Source organism: Leptosomus discolor, chromosome 22, assembly GCF_034619465.1.
Source record: "Leptosomus discolor isolate bLepDis1 chromosome 22, bLepDis1.hap2, whole genome shotgun sequence".
Lineage (NCBI taxonomy): Eukaryota > Metazoa > Chordata > Aves > Leptosomiformes > Leptosomidae > Leptosomus > Leptosomus discolor.
The window spans coordinates 7,680,054-7,698,603 of record NC_141412.1 but is presented as its reverse complement, the minus strand read 5'-3'; the positions used below and the strand labels follow the sequence as shown (position 1 = coordinate 7,698,603).

General features: G+C 57.0%; 1 protein-coding gene across 3 annotated transcripts; it reads left to right on the top strand.

The window, feature by feature from the left end:
• Positions 1-1,230: 1,230 nt before the first annotated feature.
• MSANTD2 (Myb/SANT DNA binding domain containing 2) lies at positions 1,231-17,556 on the top strand. 3 transcript variants are annotated; one of them, XM_086476904.1, is made up of 5 exons: positions 1,231-1,737; positions 10,794-10,838; positions 11,480-11,738; positions 12,849-12,909; positions 16,674-17,556. In XM_086476904.1, exons 1-5 carry the CDS (start codon positions 1,231-1,233, stop codon positions 17,524-17,526), a joined length of 1,725 nt encoding a protein of 574 aa, XP_086333030.1. In that variant the 3' UTR covers positions 17,527-17,556. The 3 variants fall into 3 exon arrangements, with proteins under 3 accessions (XP_086333030.1, XP_086333032.1, XP_086333031.1); XM_086476906.1 differs by lacking the exon at positions 10,794-10,838 and having other exon boundaries at positions 11,636-11,738; XM_086476905.1 differs by lacking the exon at positions 10,794-10,838.
• The last annotated feature ends 994 nt before the right edge of the window (positions 17,557-18,550 follow it).

Below are 18,550 nucleotides of genomic sequence, written 5' to 3'. Positions count from 1 at the left end.
GGGGGGGGGGGGCCACAGCCCTAATATTTGGGGGTGTTTAGCCCCCGGGTTTGGGGGTGCTCAGCCCTGATATTTGGGGGTGTTCAGCCCCCGAGTTTGGGGGTGCTTAGCCCCAAAATTGAGGGGTGCCGAGCCCCAATAAATGGAGGATATTCAGCCCTGATATTTGGGGGTGCTCAGCCCTGATATTTGGGGGGCTCAGCCCCGGGGTTCGGGGGTGCTCAGCCCCAGGGTGGGGGGTGCTCAGCCCTGGGGTTTGGGGGTGCTCAGCCCTGATGTCTGAGGGTGCTCAGCCCTGATATTCGGTGGTGCTCAGCTGCTCAGCCCCGATACTTGGGGGTTCTCAGCTCCTGGATTGGGGGTGCTCAGCCCCGATATTTGGAGGTGCTCAGCCACAATATTTGGGGGTGTTCAGCCCTGATGTCTGGGGGTGCTCAGCCCTGATATTTGGAGGTCCTCAGCCCCAGGATTTGGGGGTGCCAGGGCTTGGGGGTGCTCAGCTCTGATATTTGGAGGTGCACAGCCCCAATATTTGGGCTGCTCAGCCGCATGGTTTGGGGGTGCTCAGCCCCCGGGTTCGGGGGTGCTCAGCCCCGGGATTGGGGGGGTACTTAGCCCCAGGGTTTGGGGGTGCTCGGCCCCAGGGTTTGGGGTGCTCAGCCGCGGGGTTTGGGGGTGCTCAGCCCCGGGGTTTGGGGGGTCCCTGGGGGGAGTCTCTGCCCTGTAGCACTTCTCGACGTATGGGGTCTATGGGGACACAGGGGGTGCCGGGCCCACGCCCACTCCTGGAGCCACGCCCATCCCCGAGCCACGCCCACTCTCAGAAGCCACTCCCACTGCCCGTGGCCTCACCCTACGAGCCAAGACCCCACCCCACTCCGTGCCCCTCGCCCTGGCCACGCCTCCTGCCTAGCCCCTCCCCGCCTGCCCCCTTGACCACGCCCACTTACCACATGCCACGCCCCCAATGGGCTCCCGCACCCTTGGCGCGGCCACACCCCCTGGCGGCACACCCCACCCCCTAGCCTTGTGGACACGCCCCCTTCGCTCACAGCCACGCCCCCCACCCCGCCCTATGGCCACGCCTCCCTCCTTGACCACGCCCCCGGCGGCGGCAGCGGCGGCATGTGCCGCCAGCCCCCCCCCCCCCAACCCTCGGGGCTGCCGGAAGTCCCTCCCACCGGGGGCAGCCCGGCGTCACTTCCGCCCGCTCGGTCCGGCATCTCCAATATGGCGGCGTCCTGCGGCTCCTCGCAGCTCCCCGCCGCCGAGCCGCCGCTGAAGATCCCCAAGATGGAGGTGCTGTCGCCGGGCTCGCCGGGGGCGCTGAGCGACGGCAACCCGAGCCTCTCCGACCCCTCCACCCCCAGCGGCGCCTCCCCCCTCGGCCCGGGGCCGGGGCCGGCGGCCGGCGGGGCCGGGCTGGGGGGCGGCGGCGGCGGGGCGGGGGGCCGCGGCGGGGCCTCGCCTTCCGTCTCCTTCTCCCCCGGCGGCGCCGCCGCCGCCGCCGCTGCCGCCGCTTGCCGGGGGATGTCCTGGACGCCGGCGGAGACCAACGCGTTGATCGCCGTCTGGGGCAACGAGCGGCTGGTGGAGGCCCGGTACCAGCAGCTGGAGGGCGCCGGGACCGTCTTCGGCAGCAAAGCCCCCGGCCCCGCCATGTACGAGCGCGTCTCCCGCGCCCTGGCCGAGCTGGGCTACGAGCGCACCCCTTCGCAGTGCCGGGAGCGCATCAAGGTACCCCGGCGGGGGGGCGGGCGGCTCGGCCCCGGGGAAGGGGCGGCCGGGCCGGGGGTCCGCAGGCTCGGCCGTCCGCCTGCCAGCGCGGGGCGGGGGGGGGTGTGACCTCCCGGGGCGGCTTTTGGCGCTGGGGGGGGGCGGCAACCGCACCCCCACCCCTTATCCTTTCAGGAGCCCCCCCTGGAAGCATCCTTTGGCTGCGGGCATCCCCCGGGCTCAGCTCAACTTTTGGGCCTGGGTTTGGGGACACCGGGGTCCCCTGGGCTCGGCGTGGCGGGGTGTCTCCGTGCGGGCGGTTTTCCCGAGCATCCTTTGGCCCCCTGGGTGGGGGGTGCCCCCTCCCCTGGGCTTTCCCCCCCCCCCCCACCCCCGGCGGGGGGGGTCCCCACGCAGGCGGTTTTAACGGAGCATCACCTGGCTGGGGGTGTCCCCTGGGTGCGGGGCACCCTGTCCCCTGGGCCCGGCTCCCCACAGCACCCAGTTGGCATCTCCTGGAGGTTGGGTGCCACCTTCTGGGGGGGGGTTCAGCCCTCGCCCCCGCCACCTCCAGCGGCATCTTTCGGGGCCGGGCGCCGCGTTCTTGGGGCGCAGCCGCGCGTTCCCCCTGCGCGGGCGGGCTGTGGCAGCAGCCTTTGCTCCTGAGTTGCGGGGGGGACGGGTCCCCTCGCGTGGGTGCCCCCCCCTCCCCAGCGCCATCCTTTCCTCCAGGCTTTTTGGGGCACCCCATCCCCTGGGTCGCCTCCTTCAGCCCCAAGCGGGGGTTGACTCAGTCCCCTTCGGTGTCCTCCAGTGGCTTGTGGCCGTAAGGAGGTGGCACCTCCCTGAAGCCCCCGTGGGAAAAGTCTCCCAGTTCCTCCAGTAACAAGGAGGGGGCTCAGGCTCTGGTTGCCCTCTTGCCCTCGTGGCTCCCTCCTCCGCTTTTGGGGCGCTCTCAGAAACCTCTTTGATAACGGAGCCGCGTTCGACAGCCCGACGGGCCACACCTGGCCTCGGGCGGCAGCTTTTAGAGAGGGATCTTCCCAGTTCCACCATTCCCTGGGAGAAAAGGGAAAGGCCGGGTTCGGGCTTCCGCCTCGGCGAGCCGCCGCGCCGCCCGTCCCGCTTTTACCCAGAGGAGATATTTGCGGGGGGGGGGGGGGTGGGAAACGCTGCGGGGGTTTTGGGTTATAAACGTGAGTGAGGCTCGGAAGGGCAGATGAAATGCTCTGAGCTCCCTCTGGCTTCGATTTTCCCCTTCCAGGACCCATCAGGCTGTCCCTGCGGCCGCTTCAAGCGCGATTGATTTTAAAAAACCTGACGTCTCGTTATTGCTGGGGAGGGTTTGTTTCCCCCGTTCCTCTTCGCATCCGTTAAATACAGCTCAGCTAGGCTGGGATTCTCCGGGTGTCCACATCCAGGCTGCCTTTAATTTGCAAAATAAGTGAGAAAAGGGATTCTGAGAGACTCGCCCTTCAACCCCTGTTCGTTAAAACAGCCTTCGACCCTCAAAGTAGGTGTCAAAACGAAGCAAACCCCCCCCTTCCTGGGGCCGTTTTAGGTTCTTAACATGTTTTCCTCCTGTCACCTCCGTGTCTTTGCTGCTTGGGGATTTGTTTCCCTCGAAGGCATCTGAATATTTTTGGAGAGGGACGCTGCTGCGCCGCGAAACCCCTCGGAGACTCTCGTTTTCTCGGCGCTCGTTGCCGCCGTCGCGTCTTCCGCGGAATTTCGGGCTTTGCCGAGGCGCGGCGGGGGAGTTGCTGGAAGCGGAGTCCCGCGAGGCTCTGGTGGGTTTGGGTCTGTTTGAGGCCACGACTGGAGAGTTTTCCCGCTTTGGGCCGCAACGGTTCGTCCTCTGGCGGGGGGGGTGTGCTGAGTGCATCGGGAGGAGACGTCTCGCTTTTGGGTGAAGCTGGACGCGGGTTGTGGCCGTTTTGGGGCCGGAGGAAGCGTTTTGGTGGCTTTTGCGTATCCTGGATCCCCCCCCGCGAGGCGTCTTCGTGGGTGCTGTCGTCTGGAGGCGCGAAAATGCGGCTTTTTTTCCCAAAGCTTGGGGCTCGCCGGAGGGTTTTCACTGGAGCTGCTGTGAAGTGGGCGCTCGTGGGGCTTCTCGCGAGAGCCGGGAGTCGACCCCGTTACAGGGATCACTGAGGTAGCGGCGGGAGCTGCTGCCCACCCGGAAGGATCCCGATTTTTGGAGGATTCTTTGCCTGCTTGGCTCTTCCGTGCTCAACCCAGGGGTGGAAACGGCTGCTGGGCGTGGAGGGGTCAACGCCTCAGAGCAGGACGACTTGAAAGCCCTGTTGGGGGTCGCAAGCGCTTCGTGGTCCTGAGCTGGAAACAGAACCGGGGAGGTGGTGACGAAGGAGCACGTCATTCCCTTTATTACCCACGATATTCCGTATTTCCATGGGTTTATCGGATACTTCGACTTCATGCCCATCCAGGGGCAGGAGGGGGAGGATTTGCTGATGTATTATCGATGTAAATCGCGCTTCAAACGGGTTCAACTTGTTTTATCGATGAGTTTTAGATCAGAACTCGGTGTTGGCTTTCGTCAGGACGCCTGGACTCGGCCAAATCTCAGGGAGCGGGTTAGAAATGAGCTGGAAAGGGAAAAAAAAACCCTGCTCCAAAGAAGGTTTTCCCGTTGTAGACGCATTCCCTCCTAATTCAAACAGGCTGCCAAGGAAGGGCCTGGTTCTGCCTTTCGCCTTGTCTCTTCACCATCTGCATGTGCTTTTCGGCTGCGAGCTCGGGTTTGAGCCGCTCTGGGAGTGTCTGTTTCAAATTTAGGGATTCACACGTCACCGTTCCGGCAGCTTTCCCTGGTTTCTTCCCTCAAATGCGACTGGGTGGCTCTTGAGGGCGGCCAGTTGGGCGATGGGGAGGATGGAAACCTCTCGATTTCGGCCCGTTGGCTTCCTGGAAACGCTGTCTCGTGCTCTGTAGTATCCTCATCCTGCTGTATCCTTAATTCTTCCTGATATTCTGACCCTCCCCACGACACCTCGCTCCCAGGAAGGACCTTTTTCCCCCAGCCCAGCTCTCGGACATTCGCAGCCAAGGATCTACGCCCCCCCCCAAAACTCACCCCCTCCCCGCGGCGGCGCGCGAAGAGCCCCGAGTTGTACGGTTTGGCGCTGGTGTTTGTAAAGCAGGTGATGGAAGAGTTGGCAAAAACCCCTTTCCGGCTTGGAAAGCTGGTTTCGTGGCGATGTTTCAGCCGGCGAGCGGGAGCTCAGCCCTGAACTTGAGCTGCTTTTCACCGCAGGGGGGGAAAAAAAAAAAACCCAAAAAACCCCCACGAGCCGGCGCCGCGCCGGTGGCTCCGGCTCGCTTTCCCTCGGCGCGATGGTCCTTCCCTCCTCTGCCCGGCTGGGGACGTGCAGGTGGGCTCAGGGTTTGCCGGCGCCGCTGCTCGGTGGCAGAGCTGGGCGAGCCCAGGGTGATTTTTTTTGTTGTTTGTTTTCCAGCCATCGAGCCCCGTTTTATTTGAAAGGAGCGCGCTCGGAATCCCGTGCTCCGGCTGTGCTGCGGGGGTTTGGTTGGTTTTTTTTTTTGGAGTCCGGAAGAATTTTGGCTTCTCTTGGGTGCGTCTTTCCGCAGGGAAGGTGAAATCAGACTCGCTCCGCTGACGGCGCGTGGCGTCACCGAGCGTTTCGGTGCTGGAAATCCACCGCCCGCGGCGGCGGTTGGCGGGAAATCCCTCCGCGAGGGGCGCCGTTGGGCGGCAGGAGGCGGTGGCAACGGATTTGGGGACTTTTTTAACGTGTCCTTTCTCCAGCAACTGTGGAAAGGCCCGTTCTGCTTTGATTTTGTGAGAGCGATGCTGAAATTCCGTGTGCCCGGCGCTGTTTTTTCCGAGAGGAGCCGCTCCGGCGCTCCCGCCTGCGGGAATTCACCCCTCTCGCCGCCCACCGCCACCTCGCTCGACGTTTCCCTACGGAGCGCCCTCCTCCCTGCCCCGGGTGGGTGCCTGGAGGGTTTTGGCTGGGTTGTGGTTGTCGGCTGAGCGTGTCGAAAGGAACATAAATACCTCGAAGCCGCTGGTTGGCACAAAGGGAATGAACCCACAGGAAACCAAGCGGCGCCCGAGGACCGGCCGCCGGCGTTCCCTGGCGGTGACAGGGGTTTGTGCGTGAAGGGGCTGTGGTTTGAGCTGCTTTGCGCTGGAAACAGCCTCTTTAAATCTCGGGTGAAGTTGGTTTTGAGAGGGGAGAAGCTTGGCCAAGCGGATTATCTCGGAAGCGACGCTGCTGCGATCTGGTTTTGCCTCCAGAGGTTGGGTTTCACCCGGGATTTCCTCACCGGGGGCCAATCCCGTTGAGCAGAGCGGCTGCCTTTTAAGTTAAAGATCTCCAATATTGGTACAACCCGCCGGCTGTCTTGCTTTCCAGACAGCTTGGCCGCCGGTCCTGGTGAAAACTGGAGTCGAAGCCACCTTTGGTGCGTCACCTCCAGCTTTTCCCGTGGATTTAGGTGTTGCTCTCCACGATTTCTCGGCACAGCTGGAGGGAGGTGACGCAGCCCTTTCCTCTAGAGACCCTCGCTCCGCTTGGAGAGCGAGAACCGGCAGGGAGTTGAGTCGGTGGGGTCTCTTTTGGGGCTTGCTGGTAGCAGAGGTGGGGTCTCTGGGGCGCGCCGTGGGGTCTCTGGGGCGCGCCGTGGGGTCTCTGGGGCCCAGACTGCTGCAGTTTGGGCAGCTTTGGGCAGAAGCTGGTTGAACCTCACTCGGGTGTCTCTGCAAGCCCGGTTCTGCCTGGAGGACGCCTCCATCCCATCGGAACTCCTTAGGGAGCCAAAAGCCGGCGGCTGTGGTGGGGCCGGGCGTGGCAGAGGGTTTGACTGGTCTGCCTGCTTGAGCTCGAACTGGGCGCTCTCTCTTTCCCTCCAGCGCTGGCTTAAAGCAGGAGCTCGGTACGTCAGGATCGTTCCACAGGCGATCCTGGAGAGTTCCTTCCCTCCAGGAAGTCCGGCCCGATTGGCACCAAATCCCTAAGAAGGCTGGGAATGGTTTGATTCTCGGCTCTCTCACAGCAGCCACCGAGGGAGCATCTTCCCGGCGGCGGCGGGGGAGCTCGTCGTCCCGTGGCGCCGCGTCTCGCCGCGCGACGTCCTCGCGCCTTGTACCCCGGGTTCCTTCCCCCGGGGTCGCTGGCAAAGTCCTGCCTCGTCGAGGTTGACCTCGACAAGTGGCCGTGGTGCTTCTGTAGATAATTCCTGTCCAGGCAAGAGCTTGGGGTTTGGGTGGTTTGGTTTTTTTAAGATGCTTAATTATGATTTAGAAATTGGCTGTGGTGGAAAATCTGCTGCTTTTTTTTTTGGTTCAGTTCTAGCTCTGGTCGCCTCGCCCTTCCCTGCCTGGACTGACCTCCCTTCTCTGGGCCTTCTAGGGTGGCTTTGCTTCTTCAAGTCGTTGTCCAAAGAGCTCTCAGGTTCCTGTCTCGATCAGACAATCGGCTTGTCCGTGTTCCCCCTCACCACCCTTTTCCCCTCGGGACATTCCCATCACTTTTCCTTGTTCCCTACCAGAGGCTTTTGGGCTGGAGCCAGATCCTTCAGGAAGGAAGCCCCTGTGCGTTTGGGCACATCAGGATACGATGGAGGCTCCGCTCTTTGGCGCAAAGAGTGATTTATTTTTCCCCTGCCGCCTTGTCCCCCTACCCCGAGTGCTGGGATCTGGCAGATGTGGGGCTGGAGCCTTTGGGGAAAGGTCCTCCTGCACAGTTTTAGGGGAGGGGGAGGTTTGTGCAGGACTCCTCGTGTGTTGCAGGAGGGCGTTACAGCTTGGTGAGGGCCGCGTTGGAGCCGTCAGCTCCCTCTCTGCAGGGGTGCACGGCGCGCTCGAGCGTTTAAGGGGGCTCTTTCCTCCCCGTTTCTGCCGGAGAGACCGCAGAAATAGGGCTTCTTGGGGCGATGTCCCGCCGAAGTCTCACGTTCTCCCGCTTTGCGCGTGTCTTTCAACCTAAAAAAATCCATGAGCAGAGCTGTTGGGCTGCTGTAGTTGGTTCTGGTACCTTGTGCTCCCACCATCCTTCTCGGGAACGAAGATTCCAAGAGCTTTTGCTGCGCCGCTCGTCCCTACGTGCCCTACGACCGCTGCAGGCCTCGAAAGCCCTTTCTTTTATCCCAGCGTAGCTTCATCTCCTGTTGTTGCGAGTATCCCAGCGTGAGGAGGGAGGAATCATCTCGTGTTGCTTGTGGCACAGTGAGGGAGGAAGCGATTTGCCGCTGCCATTCGTAATTTGGGGACGTGAAGCCAAGAGCTCCCCTGTCCTGTGAGGTAAAAGAGCGTCTTCAGAGCTGAACGTTGTGCTGAGCGATGCTCTGGGCCGGCAGGACCCCTTCTAGGGCAGCTGCTGTCACTTAATAGACTTCAATAGCTGAGCGTGGACACGCCTGGCCGCTCTGCGGAGCCTCTCGCCGAGTGAGAGGACGTCTCGGATCAAGGATCTGGAGTTTCTTGTGTTGGACCATCTCGGGTTCTACCTAAAAAGCTCGCGGTGGGGTGGGGTGGGGTTTTTTTTGGCCGGGAGGAGGACTGTGCCTACAGCCTTCCTCATCCTTAAGGGATTTTTTGATCGTGGAGGTGCGGGTTGAGCGGTTCTCCGGTGGCTTCACTTGTAGAGGTGAGGGCTCGTGAGTGAGAACTGGTGAGAAAATCCTCGTTGAGCGGTTTGACCCTGCCCTCCTTTGGATTTCATGGTTATAAATCCGTCTGTCTTCCTGTGGCAGGACAGTAAGCAAAAGCCTCGGTCTCTCTTCCAGTCTGGGCGGCGATCAGGTCTGGTTTTAGTCCTAAATATCCTGGTTTGTGGTCTGTTCTGTATCAATAGATGGGTGTGCGCTGTAGGAGCTGCGGAGTTGAGCTGGACACCGGGGAGGAATTGAGGAGGTGCGTGAGAAAAACCTAGAGCTTAAATCTTGGCCATCAGAAGAACCTGCTGGGGGGGAAGGTGCCTGCGCCTTGGAGTGCTGTAAAATGTCCCGGGGAGCTTTCCTGAAGTCAGAGCAATTATTTAGGTCTTTTTCTCTGAAGAAAATCGCCGTGGGAGATGCTGGCAGCTGCGGAGGGAGAGCCACCCTCTGGTCCACCTCGGGCAGAAGCCGGTGGGCCTCCGTGAAACGGAGCTGCCCCGCGTTGCTCGGAGGTGAATGTCCCTTAGCGAAACGATGGGGACTGCTGGGGAAACCGCGGAGGGCCTCCGAGAAGGAAGAGCTGAGCTGGAATTCTCGCTTCTCCAGGAAAGTTGCTCGGCCGCGGGCCTCGTGGTGCTTTTGAAAGCACCGAACGTGCGATTCTCGCCCTCAAACGTTTGGAGATCTGCCGCCAGAAGCGGAGGCAGAAGATGGCTGACACAGCCGGGTCTGGAAGCACCGGGACGGCGACTTCAACGGTTGACTCTTGACTTGCAAGAGGGACGAGCAACCCAGAGCGTTGCTCGTTTGTTTTTACCCCCATTCTGCGTTGCTCCCTTGAATTTTTCTTCTTTGACTTGATGCTAAATTGTGCTCGAATAAGGCGGTGGGAAGGAGAGAACTCATGACTACGAGGTTACAACCTGGTGTGAGGTACTCGGCGACTCCGTCGGCGGGGAGAGATGGTTGAAGCGCGGCCGTAAAATGGCGCCGGCGGCCGTAAAATGGCGCCGGCGGGCGTAAGATGGCGCCGGCGGGCGTAAAATGGCGCCGGCGGCCACGGGCGTCGCTCGCTGCCGACGGGGCTTGGCCAAGAACGTTGACGTTGGTCAACTGTGCCGGGGAGGGTTTGTTTAGCCTCAAGGCTGCTAAGAAAATCGGCTCGAGGCTCTCGATCCGCGGTTAACTCCGTGGGATAAGCCGGGGCTGATGTAGGAACTGGGGGTTTGGGAAATATATTTCCAAAAAAAAAAATCTGACCCGGGGGGGTTTTAGGAAGAGGCTGGGGGCAAAACGAGAGCTTGCCCGTGTCGCTCGGTGAGGTTGGAGCTGAAAGGAGAGGGTTTGGAGTGAAAAAGCCAAATTTTAACACCCAAACCAATCCATACTCCCAGCCCTAGGGAATCCGGTTGGCAGTCAGGGAATATCGACAGGGATTTCGGCGGCGTCTTTGCTTCCAGGTTGGCGTAGCCGGTTGGTTTTCACCCTGCTTGCGGCCAGAAACTTAAAATTTCCTGGTGTCCATCCAGGGAGGATCTGCCCGTTTATCCTGAGGGGTAGCAAAGGCCAAATCGGGAAGGGTTCCACCATAAACCGCTGAGTAACTCTGGTGCTTGTTGCTGCCTGTGTGTTTATATATATATATTTTTTTTCTTTATTATTTTGTGTTCTTTTTGTGTGTGTTTGTTGTTGTTTGTTTTTTTTGAAACAGCAGGGTAAAGCTGACTTGCTGCTTAGCAGTTTTGCTTCTGCCCCCAGGGCTCTGAATATCACGAGGAAACTGGTTAGAAATGTATTCCTTTCCCGCTGATGCTGTTAAACCAGTATATGAGGAGCATTAGGTAGGTTGGAGCTTTCTGGAGACGTAAAGGTTCCTTTTGGGGGAGACGAAAAACCCAAAGCAAGTGGTTTTTGCAGTGGTGCGTGCTTGAAAGTCCGTTACAGTCGTCCTCCAGCAAGCAAGGCGACTAGCTCTTCCCAAATTAACGCCTCTTAAACTCCAGCCATTCGAGCTAGAACCTGACAATCTGATAAATTTAATATGAAAAAAAAAAAAACAAAACCATGTTTTCTAGCACTCCACCAATCCGAAAACCATCAAGATCCAGCAAAACCCGGAGCGCATCGTTCCCTTTCGCAAGCAGAGCGGTGGTAGCCTTCAAAAACCGCCGTGAGGGTGGCGAAAATACCCGGTTTTACCCCCAGATTGTTGTGGCTTGCTCCGGATTAGGGGGGGGGAACGTAGGCTCCCACGGCTTTGCCTTGTTCACCCCGAGGGAGATCAGGCTTTTTTTTTATTTTTTGGCTGTGCTGGCCTCAGCGCTGCTTTGGAGGGCTTGTTAGCGCCATCTTGGTATTGTTTCTTACTTAATGCTTGATATCGAAGTCTGGGCATTTGGAGCATTATTGATTTGACCTCTTTTAAATTTCAGCAGCTTCACAAGAGGCAGAGTGAGTTAGTAAGGAATGCAAAATATGTAAGTAATATATATTTTCCTAGCTGAATAGCTTAGGCATATACATTTTTTTTGTACCTTGTGTCTTCTTAGCAGAGTGAGGAAGGTTGGACCATCTTTGCTTTGGGGAACTCTTCTTTCTCTCTTTTTTTTTTTTCTTTTTTTTTATTATTCCTTTCTCTCTCCTTCTCCCCGCTTTACCTCCTCCGACCTGTGGGCACAACACCAGCTCTGCTTTCTCCTCCTCGTAGTAGGTGTGCATTTTCTTGGCTGGTTGGTGTCTCTTGACTGGGGGCCTCTTGGTATTTTTATTTCGTGATGATGATGATGATTTTTTTTTTTTTTTGGTTGGTTGGTTTTATGGAGCAGATCTGGGGCTGTTTTGTTTTGAAGTGGGGGAAGAGAATCGAGTTAAATCCGCTTCGTCCCGTGCCCTAAAAAAAAAATGTTAACGTGGTCGGATGTAGCCGGTGCTTCCCGGCGGGCGTAGATTTAATTCGGGAGCATCGTGGGGGCAAAAATGGATCAGAAGTTTAAAAAAAAACCCCAAAATTAGACAAAGAAACCGAATCCTTTTAAACTCTAGCAGCCCCGTGACTGTCTGCGAGTGCGCGTGGGCGCTCCCAGCCCGGCTTGACGTGGTTGTGCCGTTCGTGTCCCAGACCCTCCGCAGGTGCTACAGCCGGGTGAAGGAGCACGGCGTGGGGAAGCGGAAAAGCAGCTACACCTTCGAGCAGCTGGAGCAAGTGTTTGGGCAAGGGGGATGGGACTCCCAACCCTGCCAGCCCGTCCTCATCAACAGCAGCGGGTTGTACCAGGAGCTGGAGTCGGACGGCAGCACCATGGAGGAGTATTCGCAGGAGGATTGGGGCAACCACAGTCAGGACCTTCATTGCTACCAGACGGGCGAGCAGGAATTGGGTAAGAAAACCCCCTCCTGGCGCCTCTCCCTCCTCTTGCTTTTTACCTCGGTGCTCCCACCCGGGGTTTTCCTGCTAAACACCCTCGGGGAGAAACGGGAGAGAAATTCCCCAGTTCATCCGCAAAAGCAAACTGGCGTTGCCGAAATATTTGAGGATGGGGATTTGAGTTTAAAGAGCCGGGCGGGGGCGGGGGGGGAGGGGGGGAAAGAAAGGCCAGAAATGGCCGAGGAGGAGGTGACACGTGCCCCATCTCTCCTTCCCCTCCTCGCTTTTCCTTCCCCTCGCTCCATCAGGGAGGTATTTTTCCCTTTCAGTGGTCCTTGGGCACCAGCTGACCCCGTGCGTTACCGTCCGAGCGCCGTTCGCTTAAATTACGAGCAGGACTCCGAGCTGCTGCTGTTAATCCCAACAACTATAAAAAGAAATGTTGCTCCTTCCTCTGGGTATGTTCCTTTTTAAACCTGCAAATGTGCTTCTCTCCAGCCCTGTGGCCTTTTTGAAATTCAAAAAAAAAAAAAACCCAAAAAAACCAAAGCAAGCTCACGCTCCACGATTGAGAACGAAACCGAGCTCCTCCGCGTGCTTTTCTGCCCTGAATGATGGGGGTTTCTTGCCCAAGGATCGAGATATTAATTAATTTAGAGGCCTGCTTGTCGCTTGGGGCCGATGGAACTTCGTTAAACGGAGCAAAGCGCTTCGCCCACCCCGTCTGGGTGGGATACGGATGGGTTTGGCCTGGTGCTCGCGCTTCACAAGAGCCACTGAAAGGGAGAACAACCTTTTTTCGTTCTTTTCCCCCTCTTTTTTTTTTTTTCCTTTTCCCCTGAACCACGCAGTTTGCACTTAGATTTAACAGCAGGAATTGCAGGCTTGTCCTTGAAAGGTTTTGCACTTGTGGAGAGAGATTCACATCTCCGCTGGCTGCGGCTCTTCCAAGGAAAATAACCTTCGGTTCCGGAGGATTTAGGAACTGGAGCTGCCTCGTGCAGAACTTAGCAGACTTTAGGAAGCAGCTTTGATTATTTTTTAAATTGGTTTTTTGTTTGTTTTTTAAAGCCCCGGGAACGTGCTTTAAAACCTGATTATGTGTTGGAATTGTACCTTTCAGATGAAATGCCGACCACAAAAAGAACATTAAAGATAAAACAGGAATCTTCCGAAGACACGCAGTAAGTAATTTATGAATGTTTTACCCTGGAATGCGTTTCCCTGGGGATGTTGTGCACGACGGGAGGGTCTTTGGAGCTTCTGATTGTAATTATAAACGCATCGTGCGAGACGATTCGTGCAGTTGAATCCGCTTCACGCGTTTTCCAGTTCCTCAGAACGTCTGAAAAAGCTTCACAACTCTGCTCTCCTCTCGGCTCCGTCGTTCAGCGACCGAAAACGAGAAGGAAGGGCCTAAACCGCGGATAGAATCCGCCTCAGAGCGGATAAAAGCCCCATCGGCTTCGTGAGGGTCAGCGTGGCACGAGGCCGAACCCTTCGATCTATTTATAATCTGGGGGTTTTTTTATCATTTGCCTGAATTTTGCCCCCTTTGGATGTGAGGAGGAAAAAAAAGGGATTATAAGTGAGGAGGAAGGAGCGAGTCGAGGGACGCCCCGGTAGCAGGGTTGGCTCGGGGTGAGGACAGTTGATGCGTTTCCCCTCCTCGGTGGGAAGGCGTGCTGAAACTTGTGATTTTTGTATTTTTTGGGGGGTTTTTTTGGGTTTTTTTTTTAGATTTTATTTTAGTTTTATGACTTTGCAGAGCTGACTCGTAACCTCTTGGTTTCACGGGCCAAATCCCGGCGTGTTTCGAACGCTTGGAGCCTGTGCCTCGCCCTCGCCTCGCCAACAACAACACGGGGAGAAATGCAAGGAATTGTGCCGGGTTTATTCAATCCAAGGCCGCTTTCTTCGGACTTTGAGGGTGTAAAACCCACAGGGCGGTTGTGGATCCGTCTGCAGCGGGGTTGAGCGGTCGCAAACGGGCTCTTGGCCCCTTCTGGGTGGGTTCCTCGCATCGGCTCCTCCCGCCAGTGGTGCCAGCTGAAGGCAAACTGGTGTTTCCTATGCTGGAAGATGAGCCGCTGCGGGGTGGGAAGTCGCCAGCACCGTATGCGTCGATGTTGTGGCAGTACAACAGCGGCTTTTTGCTGTAACTACGTGAAAAAAATCCTCCAAAACCTAAAAAAAAAAATAATAGAAATAATAAAAAAGAAGCTTCCATTGCAATGGCCGAGCTTCCTCCAGCTCCTCGCTCCAGGTGGATTCTCACGGTACCCAAAGGTGACTTTATTTTAATCTTAATATGGAGCAAATTCAGTTAGGGATGAGCTGGAGAAAAATCACTTTTTTTGGTATAAACATTGTTATTGCCGCTTTGAACAGCTGCTCGGGACCGTTCTGGGATAATTTGGCCTTTCAAGGCGTTTTTTTAGGAGCTGTGTAGAAAAGAATCCTGAATTTTTCCGAGGTGGCGGCTTGGGCTGCCGGAATCTTCCCTTCCAGCTTTCGATGGGCGGCTGGATTCGATTTGGTGGATTAGACCTGTCAGAGTTTTCTGGTGGTTTTTGTTTTGTTTTGTTTTTTTTCCTTTTTTTTTTTTTTCCCCCCAAAATCCTCTCAAAAACTCTCAGGTGTTTTGTGAAGCGTGCAGGTGAGAAACTCTGAAGAAATTTGCTGAAAACGGCTCAAAACGCCGATGGGGCGGTCGCCAGCAGGGAGGTCGTGGGTCAAATCCAGCTCTGGGGCCTGAAAAATGAGCTTGCCCCGGGCCGCGGGGGAAACCCTCCCCTAGCTCAGGGCTTTCTACGGAGAAATAAATAACAATTAATAATAATTAAGTGACCGTTAACTCGTGGAGGTGCCGCTTGGAGCCTGGCAAAGCGAAGCCGCGCGGGGGCGGCCGCCCAGTCCTGGCCTAAGCGAGAAGAGGTGCTAAAACCCAAAAGCAGAGCTTTTAAAAACATCTTTTTTTTTTTTTTTTTTAAATCTTTTCCCGCCTTTTGCTTCCTCCGTGCTGGCAGGGCTGGATTCCCTCTGGGACAAGCCCTTCTCTCCCGTGCGTGAGGCGCTGCCGGAGCTCATCTCCAGCGCGATTATTCCTTTTTCCTACAGGAGTGACTCATTTTTTTCCCCCCCCACCAGAGCTTCAGCTCTATTTTGTGCGGAGCTAAACTTAGCGAGAGTATTTCTAGCGTCGTTAATAAAGGTGGGGGCTTTTTTTTGGGGGGTATTTTGCTGTGTTCCTCCGCTGTGGAGTGACAATCTCCCCACGCTGCTCTCCCCTGTGGCTGGGTGGGCCTGCCCGCTGGAAATCCGCGCTCTCTTGTCTGGGAATCGCGCGGCAGCGCTGAGGCACGGGATGTAAAAACGCCTCGTAAGGCCTCGCCGGGAATCTTCTGGGGGCAGCTCCGGGGCTGGATAGTTCGGGTGGACGCCATGGGGGGGGGGGGGGGGGGAGCAGGGCCTGCTGAGGCCTGGGCCGCCTCGGCGGGCCTTCCCAAAATGGCGTGCGTGGTAGTTACGCCCCTAAAACCTGGGATTTTGAGATGGGAAGCTGGGAAGATGGAGGGAGGAAGGGTCTGCAGCTCCCAACCCTGTCTTTTTTTTTTTTTTTTTTTTTCCTTTGAACCTTTCTATTAATATGATGGAAAAAAGAGATTTTGCTGATCCACGTCGGGGTTTATTGGGCGGAAATGGCGGAGTCTCAGCCCCCGGCGTATCCTCGTGGGGTGTCCGATCTGCTCGTGCTTAAATCCCTCGGTGTCCCCCCGTGGGGTGCCTGATCTGCTCGTGCTTAAATCCCTCGGTGTCCCCCCGTGGGGTGCCCAGTCTGCTCATGCTTAAATCCCTCGGTGTCCCTCCGCAGCCCTGTGTGTAACTCCGGGGGGGGGGAGCCGTTGGGAAAAGCTGATTTTTGGGGAGTGGAAGGCTCAAGCGGAGGGGGAAGCTCGTGCACACCCGGCTGCAGGGACTCAAGAGGCGGGCTGTCCCCCTTGGGGGGACGTGGGAGGAGGACAGACACCCCCCCCCCCCCCCCGGGGACGCGGGGATCGCGGTTCAGCTTTGCTTTCAGCGGTAAAAGGGCGGAGAGTCGCGTGAAATCCCGCTGGTTGGCCCGAGGGAGGTTTCTCCGTTCCCAACGAGCCGCGGTCTCTTCCAGCAGCTTTGATTGTAGGACAATAACTCCTACAATTAGTAGTAGTTCTCCCTAATTACGCTCCAAGTGCCTCATTCATCCTCTTCCAGCTTGCTCCAAGCGTGCACGAACACTCTCCTTCTCCCGGTGGCTTAGCGACGCCGAAATCCCTCCCTGGAGCCGCGCTCCGGCGCCGTTACCGGCAGCGACGGGCGACTCTTTGACAACACAGGGGGGGTTTCTTGGGTTGTGGCAGCGGTTGGGTCCTGGCACAGGTCGGCTGCTGCTCCGCGGGGTTCTCTGCCGCTCGGAGCCGTTCGGTGCTTGGGGTTGGGGTGGGGTTTGTCCCACAATTTTGGCCCCGTTTGCTCGGAGCAGTGACGAGGTGGAAGCGTTTTGAGGGGTGAATTGGGGCCGCAGCTCCAGTTGGCTGCACCTCGCAGGAATAACCCAGTAACCGAACTGGTGTTTGTTTAGGCTCGCGATCGCTTTGAAGGGAGCAGGACATCTCCACCGTGTGGGTTTGGGGAGGTCGGGAAGAGCAGGAATCTTCCCTGGAAGGTGGATTTTGGGTGTTTCTCAGCCCTCGTTTTCTTCCCCGAAGAGCTTTTTGCGTGAAATCTCCTTTCTGGCTTGCGTGGGGCGGGTTGGGGTGGGTTTTCCTTTTGGTTTGGAGGAGAGGAGTGAAAGAAACCGTCGGGGTGGCGCAATGAAACACCGGGAAAAGCCAGGAGGGATTCATGTTTTTCCCGACGGGATGGTTTTGCTGCCTTCACCCTTCTCTCCGTGTTCTTGCCTTCCCAGGAAGCGCGACGTCATGCAGAACATCATGCAGATCTTGGAGTCGGTCCAGTTGAAGTGGGAGCTGTTTCAGAGCTGGACGGACTTCTCCAGGCTCCACCTTTCCAACAAACTGGCCATTTTCGGCATCGGGTACAACACCCGCTGGAAGGAGGATATCCGGTACCACTACGCCGAGATCAGCTCCCAAGTTCCCCTCGGGAAGCGGCTCCGGGAATATTTCAACTCGGAGAAGCCGGAGGGACGCGTCATCATGACGCGGGTGCAGAAAATGAACTGGAAGAACGTTTATTACAAATTCCTGGAGATCACCATCAGCGAAGCCCGGTGCCTCGAGCTGCACATGGAGATCGACTGGATCCCCATCGCCCACTCCAAACCCACCGGCGGCAACGTCGTGCAGTATTTATTACCGGGAGGGATCCCCAAAAGTCCCGGCTTGTACGCCATCGGCTACGAAGAGTGCCACGAGAAGCCCCCTTCCCCTCTCGGCGAGCCCAGGGGGCCCGATCCCGGCCACGAGACTCCAGGGGAGCTGGAGGTCCCTTCGCCGCAAGCCTCCCTCCGGGTGGACGTGGAATCCGCCCGGATTATCTACTGTTACCTCGGCATCGCCGAGGTCCGGACTCTCCAGCAGTGCCTGTTTTTACACTTCCAGGCGAACACCAAAACCTTCAGTAAGGATTGGGTGGGGATCAACGCCTTTTTATCTCAGAACTGCGTCGTCGAGCCCGGCGTCTCGCCCAAATCCATCTACATCAAATTTGTGGAAGTGGAGAGGGATTTTCTGTCCGCTGGCTCTTTGGTAGAGTGCCTGGAAAAAGCCATCGGGTACCCCTTAAAATTTAACAACTGAGGCTCATCCTTCATAAGGATCAGGGCTTGCTGCCCCCCCCACCGCCACACCCCCCCCCCCCCCCCCCCCCGCCTCCAGTTTTTTCCATCTCGCTTCCGGATCCTCTCCCTTCACACCGCCGGGCGACGCGGACTTTCCCGCCCGGCCCCGAGTTTTGGGATGAGAAGAGGCTCGCGGGGCGCTTTCCCACCGGCTCGAGCGCTGCCACCGCCTCGGAGCGGCCGGTTTTCCTCCCGGAGCGGCGAGGAGAAGCCCCCGTGAGACGACCGGAGGTACATTCCACACCGGACAAGCGCGTCCACGGGGCGTTTTCATACGACAAAAGCTGTTGTTTTGGGGTTGTTTTGTGGGGGTTTTTTTGTTCTTTATTCCACGGTGTCTCATTTTGACGCATCCGTCTCTTAAGTGTTATTACGGATCTGAATAAATAAGCAATAGCTAACGGCGAGTTAAAACGTTGAATCACGTGCAAGGAGACTGTTAGATACGATTGTACATAATTTAGAACTTCACTTTTTTTTCACCCATCGAGCGTTCTCCTCTCTCCAAACAGTGTTGCCTGCAAAAAAAAAAACCCACAACAAACAACAACAAAAAAAAAAAAAGACTTTGGTTTCTGTGATGTATTCCACTTTACTCGTAGCGTTGCCATATCCGCTTTTATTTTATTTTATTTTTTAACATTAAAATAATTCCTGGCCTTTTTATTTTTATTTTTATTTTTATTTGGGGGGGGGGGGGGGCGTTGTTTCTTTTATTTTATTTTTATTTTTCTAGTTAGCCTCTTTGTGAGAATAACCTGGCAGCTGGGAAATATTTTTATTTTGGTTTCTTTTCGGTCGAACCGTGCTTATGGCTACAATCAAAGCTGTGAGAAAGGGGGGGGAAGGGGGGGGTTGGGGCGGGGGGAAGGGGGGTTTTTTGGGGGGGGGGGCCACGGGGAGGGGGTGGGCCGCATCTACTGCCTTTTTCAGCCGTGTGACTCTCTCCGCCCCGTGATCCGGCGCGCTGGCGGATTCGGTTG